Genomic DNA, 19,268 nt, shown 5'->3' with positions numbered 1-19,268 from the left:
CTCCGATATAAAAAATGTAAAAACTTCTCACATTTGAAAAAAAAAAAATCTGAAATATATACTGTGGACTGGAGAGAATCTGTTAGTTAAAATATATTTCCTTTCTTGTTGCAAGATGTCTTTCGTCTTGAAAGATTTGGGTACTTTTTGTAACACAAAACACAATGTCCACAGATTTACATTAACCTTGCACCGTTTGAAGATAATGATAGTAGAAAGTGTACCTTAAATATTAGTTGCTGAGGTGCAGTAGTTTTTGAGAAATGAGTAAAACAATGTCAGGAAAATACGTTTGTACATGCTAAAATAATTTTCATCTCATGATCACTGAGACAAAAAATATTTTCATGACAGTGTTTTACTCATTTCTCAAAAACTACAGCACCTCAGCGAGTGATATTTTCAGGGAGGCTTTCTACTATCATTATCTTCAAACTGTGTAAGTTTAGTGTAAATCTGTGAACATTGTTTTTTTTTTGTCTCTTACAAAAAGTACCTAGACCCTTTAACTTGTGCCGTCCATCAATTTTACAAATATGATACACTATAGCTTACCAAAATTTCAGTGCTCTACTTTCACTAGAATTCTGTACGCACAGAATTCCGCAGTAAGCAAAGCCATGAATTTGAGCCCCACTTAAGAATACAGACGGTTACGGGTTCAATTCCTGTAAGAGATGCCTGTGATTTCTTCTTCCCCAGGACTCGGTGAGCACAGAGTATACAGTTATTTGTAATCAAACATTGTTGGTCGGCAAAGATGGAAAAAACGATTTACTGATGCAACTTTTACATCATATAATGCATCTTGTCTACATCCAGTCGTTAGCATTTTTGTCTCATCATTTGGTAGAAAAAGTATTTTGTAGAAAAAGGGACAGAGATATAGTTTGCTGCATTTCTTGCCTCCAGCAATGGTGTTGTTCTCTTGTGGAGATCGAGGGTTTTCAAAATCATAACACATTCTCAACTTCAGTATGTTAACTAAACTCATTTTATAGAGCGGCCCAATTACCGGCCCATGTATGAATACCAAGCTTCAGTGTGTTCATTACTATTTCATATAGCAGGGCCCAATTACGGTCCCATGTATGAATTCCCAGATAAAGTTAGGTTGCTTGTGTTTGCACCTCAGCAATGCAAGATGAAACCGGTAACCACAGACCTGGCCAAACAATATCTATTTGCATCTACATATGAAGCTGGTCAAGTGAAAAACATTGCTAGTAGGTGCACTGCAATAACATCACAAATTTACCACAATCCTTTCTAAATTTGTCTGAATTTTCTATCAGGCCTGGGCGACTAGTGAAATCCACTACCAGACTAAATAGGCTTCAATTAGTTGCAACTTCAACACTAGTCACAACCACTTGTCTTATCTTGGATTTACTGCACAAACCCAACCACTGGGCTATAAAACGTGCATACCCTCATGTATGCCTCTAGTCATGGTGGCACATGGAGTATTAGTTGAAATTCGTGACTGGACAAAGCAATCAAAAGTCGCAGCATCAACACTAGTCGCACTAGTCACCCCAGGCATGTTTGCCATTGTTGTCATTGTAATGGAAAATTAAATGTGAACGTCTTCAAAAATGGCAAGTGGTAGCCATTTAGAGAGGATTATGGGACATGTGACGTCGTATGCAATTCACCTTAAAGCCAATAAATTTCACAGCAAAAGTCAAGGACATAGGCCCAAAATGGCATAAACATCATGCATCACAAATAGTTGTGGATGAGGAACCATTCGGACAAACCACAATTACTTTCCTCAACAAAGTTGAGTCTTTAGCAGCTGTATGAATATGACCCTCCAATTCTTTCAGCAGTTTTGCAGTCGACTTCATGATTTACAGATCCACATCAATTTCAGATTAAAATCGTCACAGAGAACAGACACAAGAATAACAAAACCAAGGTTATTTTTTAAAAAAGAGAAGCAAAGTTCTTAACTTGAGTAGAGTCGAGTTGGCACATTTTGTTTAAAACAGAGAAGAGCATTTTGTTTGACGAGGGTTGGACGTGTGCTATAAGATACTCGAGCTCGCTCCGTCTCCCTGGAGTAAATGAATCGGACATGGGCCCTCCGTCCACTGCAGAAAGATAATACAAAATGAAAACAAATTACCAAGTAGTTCCTCAGAGCACATGTGTCACATTTTTAATTGTCAAAGACCAGGGCCCAATTTCATAAAGCCTGTAAGCACACAAATTTGCTTAGCATGAAATTTGTTCTTGATAAAAACAGGATTACCAACCAAATTTCCATTTGTTGCATATTGTGTGTTACTGGTATTCAGCTGCTGCTTGCTTTTATTCTGAAAATCATGTGGAGGATTGTTGGTTGGTAATCATGTTTTTATAGAGAAAGAAATTTCATGCTAAGCAAATTTTTGTGCTTAGAGGCTTTATAAAATTGGGCCCAGTATCCACACTTGATGTGACCAAATAATACATGAAATAACAGACCTGTGAAAGAAGATAATTAACTAGAAAAAGTAAAGTTGTGGGAACAACCGTGTGTAAAATCTCTTTTGGAGGAGTGTTCCAAGTTTAATCCAGAAACCTTTCCATAAAGTCTTATCTCAATCAGTCATTGGAACCCCCCCCCCAAAAAAAGTGGAAAAAAATGTGAAAACCCAACCTTTTGTTATAAAGGGAGGGGGGGCGGGGTTAGGCGAATTGAAAACTCCCCTTGTTTAAATAATAACACCAAACAATGATGACACCTACACCAATTCCAACCAAGCAGTTGTTTCTACCTTAAATTAGTTGCAGACGGTGCTGCGTTTTTATAAAGCCTACAGAGATCTCATCACGATGCTACCACGCTGCTTGCACGACAATGGTTCAACACGTTAAAAATAAGTGTGGGAAGAGATCACAGATTCCCTGACCAAGGAGATCCCAACCCGAACAAACCTAGCCTGAACATCTGACGTCACACTTCGAGGCTAGTGAATAACGCCAGAGACCTGCCTCCAAAACCGGCGTGTTATTTAACCTTTGACCTCATTCATTTCACATGGACATGATAGAGATACGCAGTCAAATTCTATTGCGGACGTGACGGCAATGTACTGTTTGGGCATTAAGGATGCACGTTTATCCAATGTCATTGTACCCAAAAGAATCACTGGATCCGACAGCAGGGACCTGTCTTTATCCTTGCGAATAAAGACAGGGGCCCAGTCTAGACCAAACCATGCTCATGGAGATCCTCCCATGATTGGCCCGGGATTGGCCACGCTCTCTGCCACTTTTCCATCACAGTAGAAGCTGCGTCTATGTGTGAACGGGGTAAATAGGCCGGTTTATAGTCGGTCGCACGATGGTCGCGCGAGGGAAATCTTGACGCGCAATCATAAAAAGACACAGTTTTTAGGCCACAGTCTTAGAATCGCACGCAAGATTTCCATCGTTTGACCATCGCGCGACGGACTATAAACCGGCCTTAAGGGTTTAAACCACATCCTACCTGAATAAGGTTGTGCTCTGACTGTTGCGATGACTGGAAGTGGTCTTTGAGAAGCTGTTGTGAGAATGATGTGTGCATTTGATACCCTTCCCTCTCCCGTACTGGGTCGCCTTCCAAGTGATATAAATCTGAGCATAATTAAGACATAGTTGAGTTAAATAAATAATAATAATAATAATGATAATAATAAGTTTGAAATGTTAAATTTGCATCGAGATAAAGAATATTAATTTACAGTGAAAAATCAAATTTTCATTTTCACTAAGTGACCTATCTGTTTAGGAATTAATTACGGATTAAAATTTTTTTTTAAATGAAAACACATTGATAGTTCTGTATGAATATGAGTATTCAGCTTTGTTTTCGACATAAAATAATACAATAAAATTAGTAAGCACACTCTGAATCAGCAGTTTGAAGATTTTCTCTGAACACATTTTTTAAAACTGTGAACGAGTTAGGTCAGTTCGTGGTACGAACGATATGTACACCAAAACTAAAAGCATACAAGATAAACAAAATATTGACACAAAGCAAGTTAAAAAGAAGAAGACAATGTTTTCAATAAGAACTCCTCCTAGCTCTTAAAGTATTTTTTCATGGTTTCTGTAATGATTTTGTTGTTGCAAAGCTGCTGTAATAGACTTCATGAGGAGTTGCTTTGTGGAAAACTTGTATAACAAAATATAAATAAATATTTGATTTCTAATTTTAGAAATCAAATAGTGTTGATGAAACTTACCTCTGAGTAAGGCTGACGCCCATAATTGGACATGAACATCAGGGATCTTCCCTGCAAGTTGCATGGCTGGTAACACCATGTTCATACTTTCCTGTTCAAAAAAAAAATAATAAAATAAGGCTGAATGAGGAAAACAGTCTGATGCCCATAATGGTATAAACGTAATATCAGTGTTGGTTTACTGCTTTTGTGTACAGGGTTCATACTAATAAAAAATAATAATAATAGCATAGCACTTATAAGGTTTGCTTTATCTGTGAAACATTCAAAGGCGCCGTTCTGAAAGAGAAAAGGCCTGTTGGAAAAGATCCATTTAAAATGCACCAAGATTACGCGCATCTGTGCTGGGCTTAACTTGTGCGTTGCCAATTTGTATGTTTTGATTTTTTTTTTACCTGTGGAGAACATATCACAATAAACTTGGTTTTGTGTGGGTCGAGTTTCAAGAAATGCAGCATCCAGCTCTAGACCTCATGAAGGCAGGATGTGAGTGACTCAAGCATGTTGTTGTCATCACCTACAATGTTGGGGCTAAATGTGGTGTACAATTGTGTGTCGTCAGCAAAGAAGTATGACCGTACGTTGTGTTTACGTGACATGACTTACCCTCGTACTCCCTAATGAGAGGAATATGTGTCCAAGTAGCACCAGTGAACAGGCCGTTAATCTATTCAGATCCTCCTCATTGGACATCTTTAATGTTTCCCTCAGGTACCTCCTGAAATTAAACACAAAATCAAAAAGAAAGAGATTAACCCCAGGCTCCCTACCATAAGCAACGTGCCTCATTGATACCTCTCGTCACTAACCCCTGAAAAGGAAGTACTGAAAAACAACTCTAATGGACCTTATGCAGCTGATGTCATATCAGTAGGGCTCCCTCACATCTTTGCTTTTTAATTGTTTCGTCATCGTTTTACCTCTAAGAAGGCGGTTGAATGACGTGCGCACGCTTGTTAAAAACATTTGAGCGCTAGTAGGGCACTTCAGTGTGTACATGAGTAAAAATTAATACCCATGTCACATCCATACGGAATGTGAAAGGTATAAACTTGTTTCAGCCCTAGGAGTGGGTGGCAACATGCTCCTGGTGGCATTTGGTTTGGGTTGACAGCTTAAATCAGTGAAGTGTACAGCCCCAACTTAAAGTAGCCATAGCTTTGCGATATCTCATGAAAATATATATACAAAAAACCATTAAAGACACTGGACACTATTGGTAATTGTCAAAGACTAGTCTTCATACTCGGTGTATATCAACATATGCATAAAATAACAAACCTGTGAAAATTTGAGCTCAATCGTTGAAGTTGCGAGATAATAATGAAAGAAAAAACACCCTTGTCACACGAGGTCTCAAAATCAAACTTGTGGAAAATTACTTCCTTCTCGAAAACTCGGTCACTTCAGAGGGAGTCGTTTCTCACAAAGTTTTATACTATCAACAGCTCCCCATTACTCGTTACCAAGTAAGGATTTATGCTAATAATTATTTTGAGTAATTACCAATAGTGTCCACTGCCTTTAAAGTAGCCATAGCTTTGCGACCTCATAAAAAAAAATTTATACAAAAAACCATAACCATTAACAAACTTACTTTGCTTCATTGTATCTTGCTTGAAAGAACGCCTGCAACCCTTTGACGTAGTACGCTGCAGCTCGCAAACTGTGAGAGTTCGTTGGTAATACCTCTGGGTTTATTCTCTCTAATAATGATAATAACTGGGAAAGAAGAAACAGATGTTTTACACCGATCATACTAGTGATCTTTTTGTTTACCCCCAGTTCAAATCCCATTTTAGGTTGTGTCCAAATTGGCGACTACGGGCTACGGTTGGTTCACCACATCATCATCATTTAGCCGTGCAACCGAGATTTTATTCACAACGTCACGCCAGAGGTGTTTGTCCCTCATCATGCTTGAATGGTCATCAATTTCAGACTCAATCACCCAACCAATCACGTTGATGTAGTTGAGAGGTCTACATTTATGTCCTCTATTAAGGTACGGAAGTCTCCAGTATAACACATTGATGGTTTAACCTTGTCTTTAGCACGATAGAAGTTGCCAGCGTTGAGCACTAGTAGCAGAGATTGGTGAAATGTCTCCATTAATCTGTTCTTCATCATCATGCATTGAACTATAGGACAGCCTTTTAGTGAGATCCGCAGCAATAGTACATTTTAAAAAATAATTTGAGGTTGAATGGTGAGAACAATTTATGAGAGCAGTACTTAAAGCTGTGACCTGCAGCACGTTTATCCATGGGGCACAGGTTGTAGTTCCGCTTCAGAAAATTGTTCTTTGTTTAATCCAAAATTGTTCTAATATTACAAACATATCACCAAGTTTGGGCAACAAGGTCATAACTCAATTCTGCAATAAAGAGTCTATCTCAAGCACTCCATGCGACAATGTGGCACCTCAAAGTCTGGTGACTTTATTTGAAGTGAAGAACAACCTTCTTCATTTCTTGTAAATGCTAAATTTTGAGATAAATTTCAATCCATATCTGCCTAACAAGGGGATTTCCTGTAGAACGAAGGGAAAACTTATAGATGAGCAAGAAACTTGAGTCATTGAGATTATGTACTAAAACCACTCAGGTCCGTATGGGTTAAACATAAATAAGTCAATGTATTCTGTATGAATTTATCCAAATGAGAATGAAATCTTGTCTCTTACCTCCTGCTGCCTATTGCCCGACCTGAGGTAAACTATTGCCAGATTCAGTGATGCAAACTGCCATAATTCTGTTTGTGTTGTAATCTGCAAACAAACAAACAATAGCGTAAACAAAAATTAGTTAGAATTCTTGAATAGAGCATAATGAATGCATCTGGATTTGGGCCTACAAAAGTGTTCGTTATGAAATTAGGTGAGATTTTGTTGTAGCACCATGTATTAATCCCTGTGAGTAGTGCTGGTTCTGAAAAGAACCGGTGTTTGACAACTCCTGGGGCCAATAGACCGATCCAGTAGGCTCCGCCCACATCGCACGTGTGAGCAAGAACACGTGGGGCTCTCCCAAGCCTTTCTGCACAACTCTGCCGCGTGCGACAAGATACGCACACGCATGTCGGACCTTGGTGTCGGACCTTCGTTGCGTTGTGATTGGTTAATACGCAATGGGGCGGAGGTTAATGGATCGGTCTATTTCATGGCTCTACTTAACCGTAAGCACAGAGTCGGCGCCTACGGAAGTACGGAATTCTGCGCTTGCGGCAAGTGTATTTCACGGGTTAGCGGCAAATTTTTGCTTCTGCGCATGCGTTCTCCGCGTTACTAGGCATTCCATGCTTACAAGGCTAGCGCAGAAATTTGGCGCTTGCATGTAAGCGGGGAAATGTGACCATAAGCGCAGAATTCGGCGGTAAGCAGAGCCATGAAATTGAGCCCGGATCATTTAAGGACCAACACTACCCAAAAGAGATTTTCACACAGTGCTACCGCAAACCTCAACCGATAAGACTCCCACCATTGCAAACTTTTGAACCTGTTGCTCTTAAAAATCAAGGGCCCTTTCTCAAACCTCAGCTTGGGCTCCGTCTTAGGCTCTACACGCTGCGTCTACAGTCGGCCCTTAAAGCAATCGCACAACATCGGTAAACAGTATTGTCCAAAGGCCCACACTTCGTGTATCACAACTTATACATAAAATAACAAACCTGTGAAAATATAGGCTCAAACCCTTGTTTCCGCACGTTTCGCCGTGTCATGACATGTGTTTAAAATAAATCCGTTATTCTGGATATCGAGAATTGATAATTGTTTTAATGTGTTCTCAAAAAGTAAAGCATTTCATGGAAAAATATTTCAAGGGAAGTCTTTTACCATTATCTTCTGTAAACCCTGTAATTTATTTATAAATCTGTAAACTTTTAACTTTTGTTCTGTTCAGAAAGTGTCCAATGGCTTTAAACTGCATTTTGGAGCAGCGCATATTCCTTTAACATCAGCATGCAGAGCCTGGAGCCTGAGCTGAAGCCCAAGCTTGAGAAAGGCCCCTGGAATAAGTTTGCTTGAAGATAGAATAATGGATCATTATCCTGATAATGGAAACTGGAAAGAACCCTCAATACTCACTGCGAGAGCTGCGCTGAACTGTGCCTCTGCACTCTCCATACAGTTCATTGACATTGAGTAGAGACCGAGTAACGTGTGTAGCTGTGCCCCGTGCGTTGTGAGTAACCGAGGATTCTGCGAACAGACCTGGCACGCTTGTGAAATCTGTGGGAAGAAAAAGGTAAAAGAGAAAAGTTAATGACTTATACAGGGAAGAGGGTTCTGTGAACAGACCTTGCACGCTTGTGAAATCTGAAGGAATCAAAAGGGACAAGAATTTTTTTTGTTATTAATGGTTTATTTTAATCTGAATAAAAAACAACCAAAAGGTCGACAACATTCAAATTTACAAAGATTTCAATGACATATGAAGGGAGGTATCTGTTAAGCAATTACTCTTAGAATGTATGGCACAATAAAAATTTATTGGTTAGAAGCATAGAAATAGAACCCGGAGAACGCTGAGTGTCTCATTGTGCGTGCGGTTTCGTTGTGAGACCATTTTTATGGACGCGCATACGCCATTTTCGTAACGCGTGCATGGCAAAATATTTAGCCATACAATTTTTGCCATACGATGACATCATCATTGACCAATGAAAACACTAGAAATGGTCTATGTGCGCTGACATCTTGCCATTTGGCCATACGCGCGTGTCACACGATGATAATTTTGCCATACGCGCGTATTGCACGGTATTGATACGCCGCGTCCACAGACGACACAGAGGGTGGTCGAGCTCAGCGTTCTCCGGGTTCTATTTCTATGGTTAGAAGACATACAGCAGCTTTCGATAGTAATAGGCATTTTGAGAATAATTTTACTACAAAGTAATGATGTTATGAAAAATGATATCAGTTTTAACCCCCAAATTTGACTTTGAGAAGCATCACTGCCAGAAAAGTTTGTGCATTCTAATTCAAATTATTCTACCTGGATGGATACAATCGCTTCAGATTTTTCGGCAATATATCAAAAACGCTTCCACCTTTTTAAATGTACATTCAAGACCACTTACCACCCTTTTATTCTCTTATTAAAAAACACAAGACCACCGGACTTGCCCAGTCAAAAGTTTAGTGACTGATACCAAGACTGCTGGCCTCGGGCCTGTGGTCTAGTGTAAAGTTTGAGCCCTGAGAAGGCAAGACATGATACCACCAGGGCCCAATTTCATAGAGCTGCTTAGCATGAAAATTTGCTAAGCATGAAATTTCTTCCTTGAAAAAAAGCAGGATTACCAATCAAATTTCCTTGTTGCTTGTTACTGGTATTCAGCTGTTGTTTGCTTATCCTAAAAATAACGTGAAAATTTGGTAGGTAATCCTGTTTTTATTAAGGATTATTAAAATTTTGTGTATAGAAATTGGGACCAAGTCAACTAACTACTTTTGGAGGGAAATGAAAAGGCTCTCTCTCACCTCCTGAATGGCCAATGACTTCTGACCCATGACGAGGCGGCACATGACGATATGTTCAAGAAGCATTAGCTGGAAGGCAGACAGGATGGGATGGGAGTCTAAGATCTTCAACTTCTCGATCTGAAGCAGGGCTTTGTCGGTGAACTTCTGGGCTTTGTCCATGTAGCCAGCTTGCATTGAATGCATCACCGTTACCTGGCAACCAAAAACAATAAAGCGACTGCTTAAGACAACCTCTTGCACTGAAGAACAACAGTATCAACTAGTTTTTATAAAGCGCTTTGTCTTTAGATGGGTGTCTCAAGCGCTTTATCGCTATTTACTTCCAGAAAGATTTGTTAATCATGAGACCCGTTTATGTAACACTTTGTAAGGTGCTGCAGTCAGCCACTGCCAGGAACACCGAGGCAAACCTTTTCTCTGATAGCGATAAGTGTAGTGTAACTGGGTTCTTTTATGTACTTTACAAAACACTAGGGACCAACAGCTTTACGTCCCGTCCAAAGGATAATCCAAGTGTCGCAATAAAAATAGAGGTAATAATGGTCGGAGCACAGTTATCACTTTGGAAGTGTGCTACACTATGAAGGCCTATAACACTCAATATTATTATTATTTATTATTATACTTTTACGCACAAACTCAGAATTTAAGAACCTGTATAAAATTGCACCAGGAAGTTTGGGGGTAAACAAGATAAAACCATTAAATTGACTGTAGAGGATGACGCAAGGGGGCCATTCTACTTACCAGATATACTAATACACACATGTGTTCTTTCGGTAACCAGTGAAAGAGATCTGCAGGGTTACTTGAAATAGGTTCTGCAAAAATAAAAAGGCAAATTGCAATGTCAAATGTTGCCGTAATGTTGCCATTAAATACAAAAATAACCAATAGAATACCACACCATGTGCAATCAGTGATCGTGCACATACCCGGTCTCAAAAATAAAATCCCTTCCGGAACAGTCACTGGAAGTTATTCTTTTGAATTGATAAAAAGTTTAAAAAAAACAGTTGATAAGCTGAAAGTTCAATAAAAATTCCCAAGATTCTTGTGTACTTACCTTCGTCTGAATGCAGCATTGTTATTGTCTGTATTGATTGCTGAAGGTTCTTCAGTGCAGTCTTCACACTCTTTACCTGAAACAGAACAGGGCATTTCATTTGTCAAATACAACGGTGGTGCTTTATAGAGAACAAGGGTTGACCTAAGTGTTACATACGTCAGGCCTGTATGCTTCGATTTTGAAAGGGCAAGGGCACCAAGGCATTTTCTTCTTGGTAAAGAGCACCCTATGATGAAATTGCAAATTTGTACTGGAGCATTTCAAGGGCACCAAGGCAATGACCTTGGGACACGTAGGCAATCGCCTTCGTTGCCTCCGTGAAGTATCAAGGCCATTTAATCACAATTTGTCTGATTTTTCCCAAGGGCAATAAAATCGGAAATCAGACTCGAGTAGGAAAAATATCATGCCTGACCCAAGTTTATGACACAACCTGGGAAGCGGCAGCAGAGGGATCACCTTTTCTTTAATACCTTTGTTTCAGGCAAAGTATTTTGAAAATCAAAACAGAGTGATGGACTAAAGCCCGGTTCATACTTCCTGTGAATGTGATATGAATTTTGACGCCACAAATTCTCAGTGAATAATTGGCATCAATTGACTTGCGCTCAACTCCTGCGAAAAATTCACTGCGACAAACAGGGCTGTGGCCTCAAAACTTGCTTCGCATTCGCATTTGCAGGAAGTATGAATTTAATGTGAATGGCCCTGTCCAAAAAGTTCCCAGTATTATTGAATACCGTGCTATTTTGGCGAAGGTTTACCAAGGATCCTAAAATCAAAAACCGCCCAAGCTTACCAAAGATCATACTCGAGTTTACGATACAACCATGGGATCACTTGTTCAACCCCAATGTATGTTGAGAGATGTACTTAATGTGAATAACGGCTTACCTGGCCAGCCATGAGGTAGTGGCATACCTGCAGCACTAAGAAGTAGACTTTAAGGGACTCTTTGTTAGTGTCGCTGCCTGTGTAGTTATCGATGATGGACCCACACGTTGACAATACAGGATGGACCTCGGCGTACTTCTTGTCTATCAGCATCAACTGGAACAACAAAAGACAGAAAGGTAGTTTATTATTTATACATATTTATATTTGTTTCATTTCATACGCAGATGAAAAGTACAATCACATTGGTAAAATCATTAAAAGATGCAACAGGAGTAATTAAAATACAGAGGAAGGAAATAGAACCAGCTGGAGCCTACATTTAAAAGGTTCATAGAGAAAACAAGTAGAAAACAAAGCTTAACAAATTTGTGCTAAGCATAAATGAGCAGGATACCAGCGACACATCATCAATATTTAACGCTATTTTGGCCGACAAACTTATTTTTGTAAGCATAATTTGTATGCACTTTTTAAGCTTTTAAAACGGCTCAATGAAATTAGGCCCTAGTCTTCTTCTATAGCAGGTCCATTTTGTTGAAGCCCTAATCTGCTTACCATTCCTTTACTTAGCAGGAAGAGGGCCCTTGTGTATTCTGAGCCGGCTACCACCGCATAGTCCGCACCAACACCTAAGAGTTCACACGCTGAGATGAAGTCTTTTTCATGTGTGTGGATTTGCTGCAAAAAGGAAAACAAAGCACAACACTAAATACAAATTTAATTTATCACACCACTAGCCAGTAGTAAGTATACAGTATTTGTTCATGCAAAGCTATTTTTGAAGCTTACATTTACATCAAACCAGGAACACCGGGGCGTACCCTTTCTCTTTTCGATAAGTGCACTGGGCTCATTAACATGCATTACACAACAAACAGGCCCTTTGGTTTTACGTCCCATCCGAAAAGGGCACACAAACAATGGTTTAAACAATGGTTTAGTTTCATAGAGCTGCTTAAGCAGAAAATAGTGCTTAGCACTTGTCTGCTAAGCAGAAATGAGAAGAATATCAGTCACACATTGTACATGTGACATGGTAGTTTGGCTGGAATCTCATTCTGGTAAGCATAATTTTGTTGTGCTTAGCTTTTATTCTGCTTAAGCAGCTCTATGAAACTGGGTCCAGGACTTAAACCCATTCTCTGCTGATCAGAAACAACAGAGCGCGAGTCCAGTGTTCTTATCCACTCGGCCACAACACATTATGAGCCAGTTTGAGAGTAAAATTGCTCAAATGGTACAGTTACATATTGGTGTGGGTGGTAAAAACTGTGTTGTGAAAATGAAGTGATGGTGACGGAGAGGTTTTTAGAAAAGTTCAAAGTTGCGCACAAGTCTTTTATTTGCTTAATTGTATAATTTGTTTTTATTTCGGGGGTGGGGGGGGGGGGGGGGAAACACTTACTGCAAGCTGAAAAAGAAGAAGACAGTGCCAGTATGATGACTGTTGAGATATACCGATGGCTTTGCGTAAGATTTGCTTTGCAAGATGTAACTGGCTCTGGAGGAAACAACAATTCACAAACGCAGGTTAACAAATAATAAGTGATAGGAGTATACTTGTCTTGTAGCTACCAGAACTCATTAAGCCCCAATCTTGATCATTTTGGGACAATTTGATTTTCAGAAACACACACAGACAAGTCTTCTAAGAAGGTTGGGTTACGGTAAATGATTGCTCCACAGCTCGGCCGCCAGAAGGTGACCCTGGTTTGAATCCCACCTTGGGACTGGACTGTCAGACAAAGCAGAGGGATTGCCTTCGGAGGATTTGGGTAGAGAGAACAATGAACAAAGCTTACTTGTTTTTCATGAATCCTCGCTAACTGGCTCGCCGCTTCAAACTTGACGTCCTCAAATGATGGAATCTGAAAAGCATTCTATGTCAAGGAAACTTTTTTAAACTCATTGAAAATAACTATTCCATTATCATACCTCTTGAGGTTTAATCACGGCCAATAGTGAGCCAAAATAAACTTTTGGTGCAAGCCTGGAACTACTTGAAGGCCTTGTAGACCATAACCTCTATTGCCCCTGGTATAGGCCTTGGTGCTCAATACAAGTTTCCCATAGAAATCAACATTTCCCAGTGGAAAAGCCTTTTGCACAATGAAAACTACTTTGCCCCCTCAAAGTTGACATTCTATGCCTGCACCTAAAATCTTTCTGTGATAATAGATCTTTATAATTTGAAATAAATAAACTGTTGATCAATCGAATTGTGTGCATTCAAACATGCGATTATAATTACACCATCTAACATAACTGCCAAACACGTGTTCTGAGTCTTAAATTCACTTTATAAACAGTAATTAAATCTGACTGATAAAATGTATTAACACTATAAGATAAGAGATGGTTTAACTATTTCGGGTTTAATAAGAGATTACTTTTTTTTCCCGTCCAATCCCCACCACCATCCTACCCAAATTAAAAATGTTTACTTTTACCCGCAACCATTCACATAATCAATTTTTCAAGTGTTTCTTCAGGCCTGGAATTGCACAGAGGCCAGGCCTACACGTACACTTAAGGCCCGGTCACACACAGGCCCCGATAACGAGATTAAAAACGATAAAAATGCACGCCCTCGATTTGTTGAAATGCTCCACCAATCGAGAGCGTGCATTTTTATTGTTCTCATTTTCGTTCTTAGACACAAAGAGTTAGGACTAGTCTTATCTCGAGTTAGGACCAGTTACTCGTCCTAACTTAGGACTATCCATGCAATTTGTATATCTCCTAGGACTAGTCCTAAGTTAGGACTTGTCCTAACTCTTTGTGAAATCGACCCCAGGCCTTACACAAAGCCCAAGGTCTCTGTTGCCCCTGGTCTTATCCTTGATGCTCCTACAAAAGCTTCCCAAAGACTTTCAGATTTTCCAATGGAAGTGCATTTATAGAGAAAGTGACCTTGCCCTCTCAAAGATGACATTCCTGGCCTGCTAAGCTACATGTAAACATACAATCTGAAGAGATCTTTTGAAGACAAGAGAACTACCCAGATCAAACTACCTCTGATCCATTTCAAGACAGAACTCACATCCAATGAAACTAATAGATTTTAAGTTTGCAACTCCCGATACCTGCAGTTATTTATTTTTAAGGAATCATTTGGGATAATAACCACTTTACATACCAACCTAAAATATTAATTCTATTAAACTTATGGCCTAAAGGCAGTGGACACTAATTGGTAATTTAAAAGAATTATCAGCATAAAACCTTACTTGGTAACAAGTAATGGGGAGAGGTTGATAGTATAAAATATTGTGACAGACAGCTCCCTCTATAGTGAAGTAGTTTTCATGGAAGAAGTAATTTTCCATGAATTTCGATTTTGAGACCTCAGAATTTGATTTTGAAGTCTCGAATCTGAAAGCACACAACCACGTGTGACACAGGGTATTTTTCTTTCATTACTATCTTGCAACTTCGACGACCAATTGAGCTAAAATTTTCACAAGTTTGTTATTTTATGCATGTTGAGATACACTAAGTGAGAAGACTGGTCTTTGACAATTACAAAACGTGTCCAGTGTATTTAAAGCATTGGTCCACAGGCCCATGTTACTTTAGGACCAAGGCCAGTGGTTTTAGCATCAATCTGGGGGTTATGTGTTTTTTGTTTTAATAATAATAATACCTAACTGTGTAATACTTAAGCGAAACAAGTCTTGTTCAAATCAAATGTTGACTTTTAATCTGATAACTATCTTTCAATTTGACAGTATGAGATAAATATTTGACAGTTTGAGATAAATATTCTCTTAGTTCCTATTAAAATATCGTCGTTTTTCTCCCCAAATTGGCGCCCTGCTACTACTAATTGACCATGCTTTGGACACTAACACCTAACTAACGCCTAACCGCTTAAAGCCATTGGACCCTTTCGGTAAACAGTGTTGTCCAAGGCCCACACTTTGTGTACCACAACTTATATATAAAATAACAAACCTGTGGAAATTTAGGCTCAATCGGTCATCGGAGTCGGGAGAAAACAACGGAAAAACCCACCCTTGTTTCCGCGCATTTCGCCATGTCATGACATGTGTTTAAAATAAATCCGTAATTCTCGTTAACGAGAATTTATATTGTTTTGCTGTTTTCTCAAAAAGTAAAGCATTTCATGGAATAATATTTCAAGAGAAGTCTTTCACCATTGCCTTCTGTAAACCCTGTAAGTTATTTGTAAATCTGTAAACTTTTATTTTTTTTTCTGAACCGAAAGGGTCCAATGGCTTTAATCCAGTGACTGTAAACCAGTGACTTGTTGATGGGCCAACCAAAAAGATAAGTTCTACAGTAGTTGAAGCACCATGAGCATCAATGAGTGACGCATTTGAGTGCTAATTAAAGAAGCATGATTATTATTTACCACAGGTGTGATGCTTTGGCCATAATCAGCCATACATTGCGCGATAGAAATTTGAATACTGTCTGGTACATTGGCGTGGTTAGTCAAAAGTTAGTAAATTGTCATTTCTTCAGGCTATAGAGACAGTTGCTATGTCACATGATTCTTTAATCTTCATGACAAGCTTTTGCGTAACCATGTAAGAGACAACGAACCCCTACACACAATTCTGAATGAATGTAGGATGGTACAATGGCACCCGGTATTGCTCTTCTGGAGGTTGCTAAAGTTTGCCCGGAACCATTTGACATAGCAACTGTTTTGACTATAGACTATAGTATGAGACTTTCAAAGTGGTAACTTGTGACAAAGCAAGTCATTGGGACCAGACGCTTATCAGACATCATTTAAATCTAAACGCAAATGGCTTATTGGGCACTTGAGGCCGTTTTTCAATTACGGAGTACTGGTACATCAAACAAATTTATCTCCAAGGGAGAAATGAGTTCTTTGGAAATTTAATTGTTGGACAGATTCCTTCCAAATTGAGTTACACATTTATATTCATGGTTACTTTGTGTATCTATTTTGTTTACTTCTTTGGTTTTACTGTTTGCGGTACCATTATTCTCATAAATTGTAACCAGTAATTGTTAACAATAATATAGGACTTTGAAATTCTGTTTCAAAATAAACAGTATCATAATAGGCCTATTAATATTAATAATTTTAATTTATATTTAAATTATCATGAATTGTTTTACATATTGAAACAAACAAAAGTAATGAATCGTTCAAGTCAGAGAGTCTATACAGTTCTAAATAACTGCTAACCATCTAAAACCATGTGTTATTTTTTCGAGATTGTCATTTCATTTTTGAAATATTCATGCATTTCCGCCATGAATAACCGAATTTGAATGCAGACTCACCGAATCATTGCACACATTATCAACAACATAATCATCAGTGCATACCAACGCATGCGTGCTGACCTTACAAGCTGACATCATGCAATAAACCCCAATACACACACACAGTATACACTACGCGACGTCCGTACACTAGAAAGATATGCACACGTTTAGTAATGTAGCAAAAAGGATACACTCTGCGATAGGGCCCACTACAAATTTGAAAGGAAATAAACGGAAAAAGACATCATTAGTTCACGGTTAGACAGAACATTTTAAATAAGAAACAATTACTTCACTGCGTCCGTCAGTGGCTAGGGTTAAATTCGAGCACAAAGTGCCCTATGGATAAATTAATAATAATCAAACTCACGGCTTTTTCCAAATGTGTCCGCGCTAACTCGACGTTTTTCGTATGCGTGAACAATAAGCTGCCGAGCTGGACGTGTGTTCTTGCTTCGATCCTCGGTGGTGGTTTGAAGTGAAAAATGGACTGTAAACAGTGTATACAGTGCTTGATTTTGGGCGGGCTTGCTGTCCTGAAGCTCTCGGCGATCCCTAGTAAAGACAGGTACCATGAATCTGTCGGTATTGCGGGCACAGACGCCATTTTAGGGTCTTTACTTGGGCCTTCCCGCTGGTGAAATTTTTCACCCGGTTTACGATTTACGATTTTTCTGTCTCTGATGAAGGACGCTAAAAATGACATAGCGCCCTCTTGTGGAATTGTCGGTCACGAACGCGGTCACGAATAGTTGGGGTGACGCTAATTATAGAACAGATTGCTAAAAATGCCTTTTTAGTTTCACAATGGACATTTTTTTTCAATTTGTTGAACTCATCTGAAATACTTATGAATTAGGTTCATGCAATCATTTATTTTCAACTCTGGATTGTTTTGACACAGTGTGGCAATAATATAATACAATCCCAAATAATGTACCTTTATTTATTTGCATACTTTTTTTTGCTTCTTTGTTTTATAACAAGGTTGTTAAATAGTAATTCTAGTGGCAAGCCTATATCCACCAAGTTGTTGAATATTATTTCGCCACAAAACAAATTAAAAATTGCATAAGTATAATGGACAGTTAATAATAATTAATTTGTTCCCCTTTTTTCTTTTGGGGGTTGATCTATCATCAAGGTCATTGCACTTTGTGGTAAAATGATAACGCCAAATCCCTACAACAATATAATAAACAAAATTAAAAAATTAAAAATCGTCCCAAAGATATCTTAGATTTGGCTTGAAACTCAACTGAGCTAAAATGAAGTATGTTCAATTTTTCGGTTTCCGGTTGGTTGGGTCTATCCGCATTGGCTGCGAGTACAAAGAGAGCTGACAGGGGTGTGACCCGTACCCTCCCCCCCCCCCCCCACCTCCTCCAACCTCACCCGGCAAATTCATTAAGCCTTCAAACATTTGAATAATTTGCAATTCCCCGTCATGTATTTTTAATGTTTCAACTTGCAAAAAATATAACAAAGCCATTCTTTTTTTACCTGATCGTGACTTTGAAAACCCCACAGGTCACTTTCACATTGTCCTTGAAACGTCATTAAAAGCTCCGGGGTGTAATTACCGCTGGGACGGTGGGGTTGTGTCCTAGGTCCCAATTTCATAAAGCTGTTATACGCAGAAGATTCGACACTTTTTCTTTGCTGAGCAAAAATTGAGTGAAGCACCACTAGCCACAATAGTGCAAGCTTGATGTAATTTTTACTGATAACATGTTTCTATTCTGTGCTCAGCACTTGTTGTGTTTACAGGCTTTATTTTAGGCAGTAGGCGGCTGTTAGTATATTACTATGGCTAGATTTCCACGTCATCATGCGTTGATACGCTTAGCAACAGTCGTACATCCGCAGCCGTAGCCTTAATCGAGACACAGCCAATAGTGTTGGTACCAACGGCACTCCAATAAGGAGGTATTCGGAAGTGAATGTCTTCTATGAATTCTACAATGAAATATATTCAAGAACCCTTCGATAGCTCAGTTGGTAGAGCGGTGGACTGTAGTCACTCGAACCTTGTCATCCATAGGTCGCTGGTTCAAATCCTGCTCGAAGGAGGCGTTATTTATATTTTATTTTTTCTTCCTTGTCATTATTGTCAAGGTAATGGTAACCACATTTATGTCCAAATGCATGGCCCTTCGATAGCTCAGTTGGTAGAGCGGTGGACTGTAGTCACTAGAAGCTTGTCATCCATAGGTCGCTGGTTCAAATCCGGCTCGAAGGAGGTGTTATTTATATTGTATTTTATTGTCCTTGTCATTATTGTCAAGGTAATGGGTTCCAAATTTATCTC

General features: G+C 39.1%; 1 protein-coding gene and 2 non-coding genes across 3 annotated transcripts; 2 read left to right on the top strand and 1 right to left on the bottom strand.

The window, feature by feature from the left end:
• Window positions 1–419: 419 nt before the first annotated feature.
• LOC139941523 (MAU2 chromatid cohesion factor homolog) lies at window positions 420–17,626 on the bottom strand. Its single transcript, XM_071938062.1, has 16 exons — window positions 17,328–17,626; window positions 17,149–17,166; window positions 13,486–13,551; window positions 13,089–13,184; window positions 12,239–12,361; window positions 11,681–11,836; window positions 10,784–10,859; window positions 10,465–10,538; window positions 9,715–9,909; window positions 8,314–8,457; window positions 6,913–6,996; window positions 5,824–5,948; window positions 4,833–4,944; window positions 4,227–4,317; window positions 3,485–3,612; window positions 420–2,099 (listed from the first exon to the last, which is right to left on the bottom strand). Exons 1-16 carry the CDS (start codon window positions 17,562–17,564, stop codon window positions 2,034–2,036), a joined length of 1,791 nt encoding a protein of 596 aa, XP_071794163.1. The 5' UTR covers window positions 17,565–17,626; the 3' UTR covers window positions 420–2,033.
• Window positions 17,627–18,940: 1,314 nt separating this feature from the next.
• On the top strand, window positions 18,941–19,029 carry Trnay-gua (transfer RNA tyrosine (anticodon GUA)). Its single transcript is given in 2 exon segments — window positions 18,941–18,977; window positions 18,994–19,029. It is a non-coding gene; the product is annotated as a tRNA-Tyr (tRNA).
• An 81-nt stretch (window positions 19,030–19,110) lies between these two features.
• Window positions 19,111–19,199, top strand: Trnay-gua (transfer RNA tyrosine (anticodon GUA)). Its single transcript is given in 2 exon segments — window positions 19,111–19,147; window positions 19,164–19,199. It is a non-coding gene; the product is annotated as a tRNA-Tyr (tRNA).
• The last annotated feature ends 69 nt before the right edge of the window (window positions 19,200–19,268 follow it).

Source organism: Asterias amurensis, chromosome 9 (assembly GCF_032118995.1).
Source record: "Asterias amurensis chromosome 9, ASM3211899v1".
NCBI lineage: Eukaryota > Metazoa > Echinodermata > Asteroidea > Forcipulatida > Asteriidae > Asterias > Asterias amurensis.
This window is presented reverse-complemented; position numbering and strand designations above follow the sequence as displayed.

Coding starts and splice junctions, on each gene's coding strand:
- LOC139941523 (XM_071938062.1), bottom strand. CDS start 17,564: ATGGCGTCTGTGCCCGCAATACCGACAGATTCATGGTACCTGTCTTTA. Junction 12,362..13,088: donor TTCTTCTTTTTCAGCTTGCA/GTAAGTGTTTCC, acceptor TCCTTTTTGCAG/CAAATCCACACACATGAAAA. Junction 8,458..9,714: donor AGTCATTGGCCATTCAGGAG/GTGAGAGAGAGC, acceptor TTCTTCCCACAG/ATTTCACAAGCGTGCCAGGT.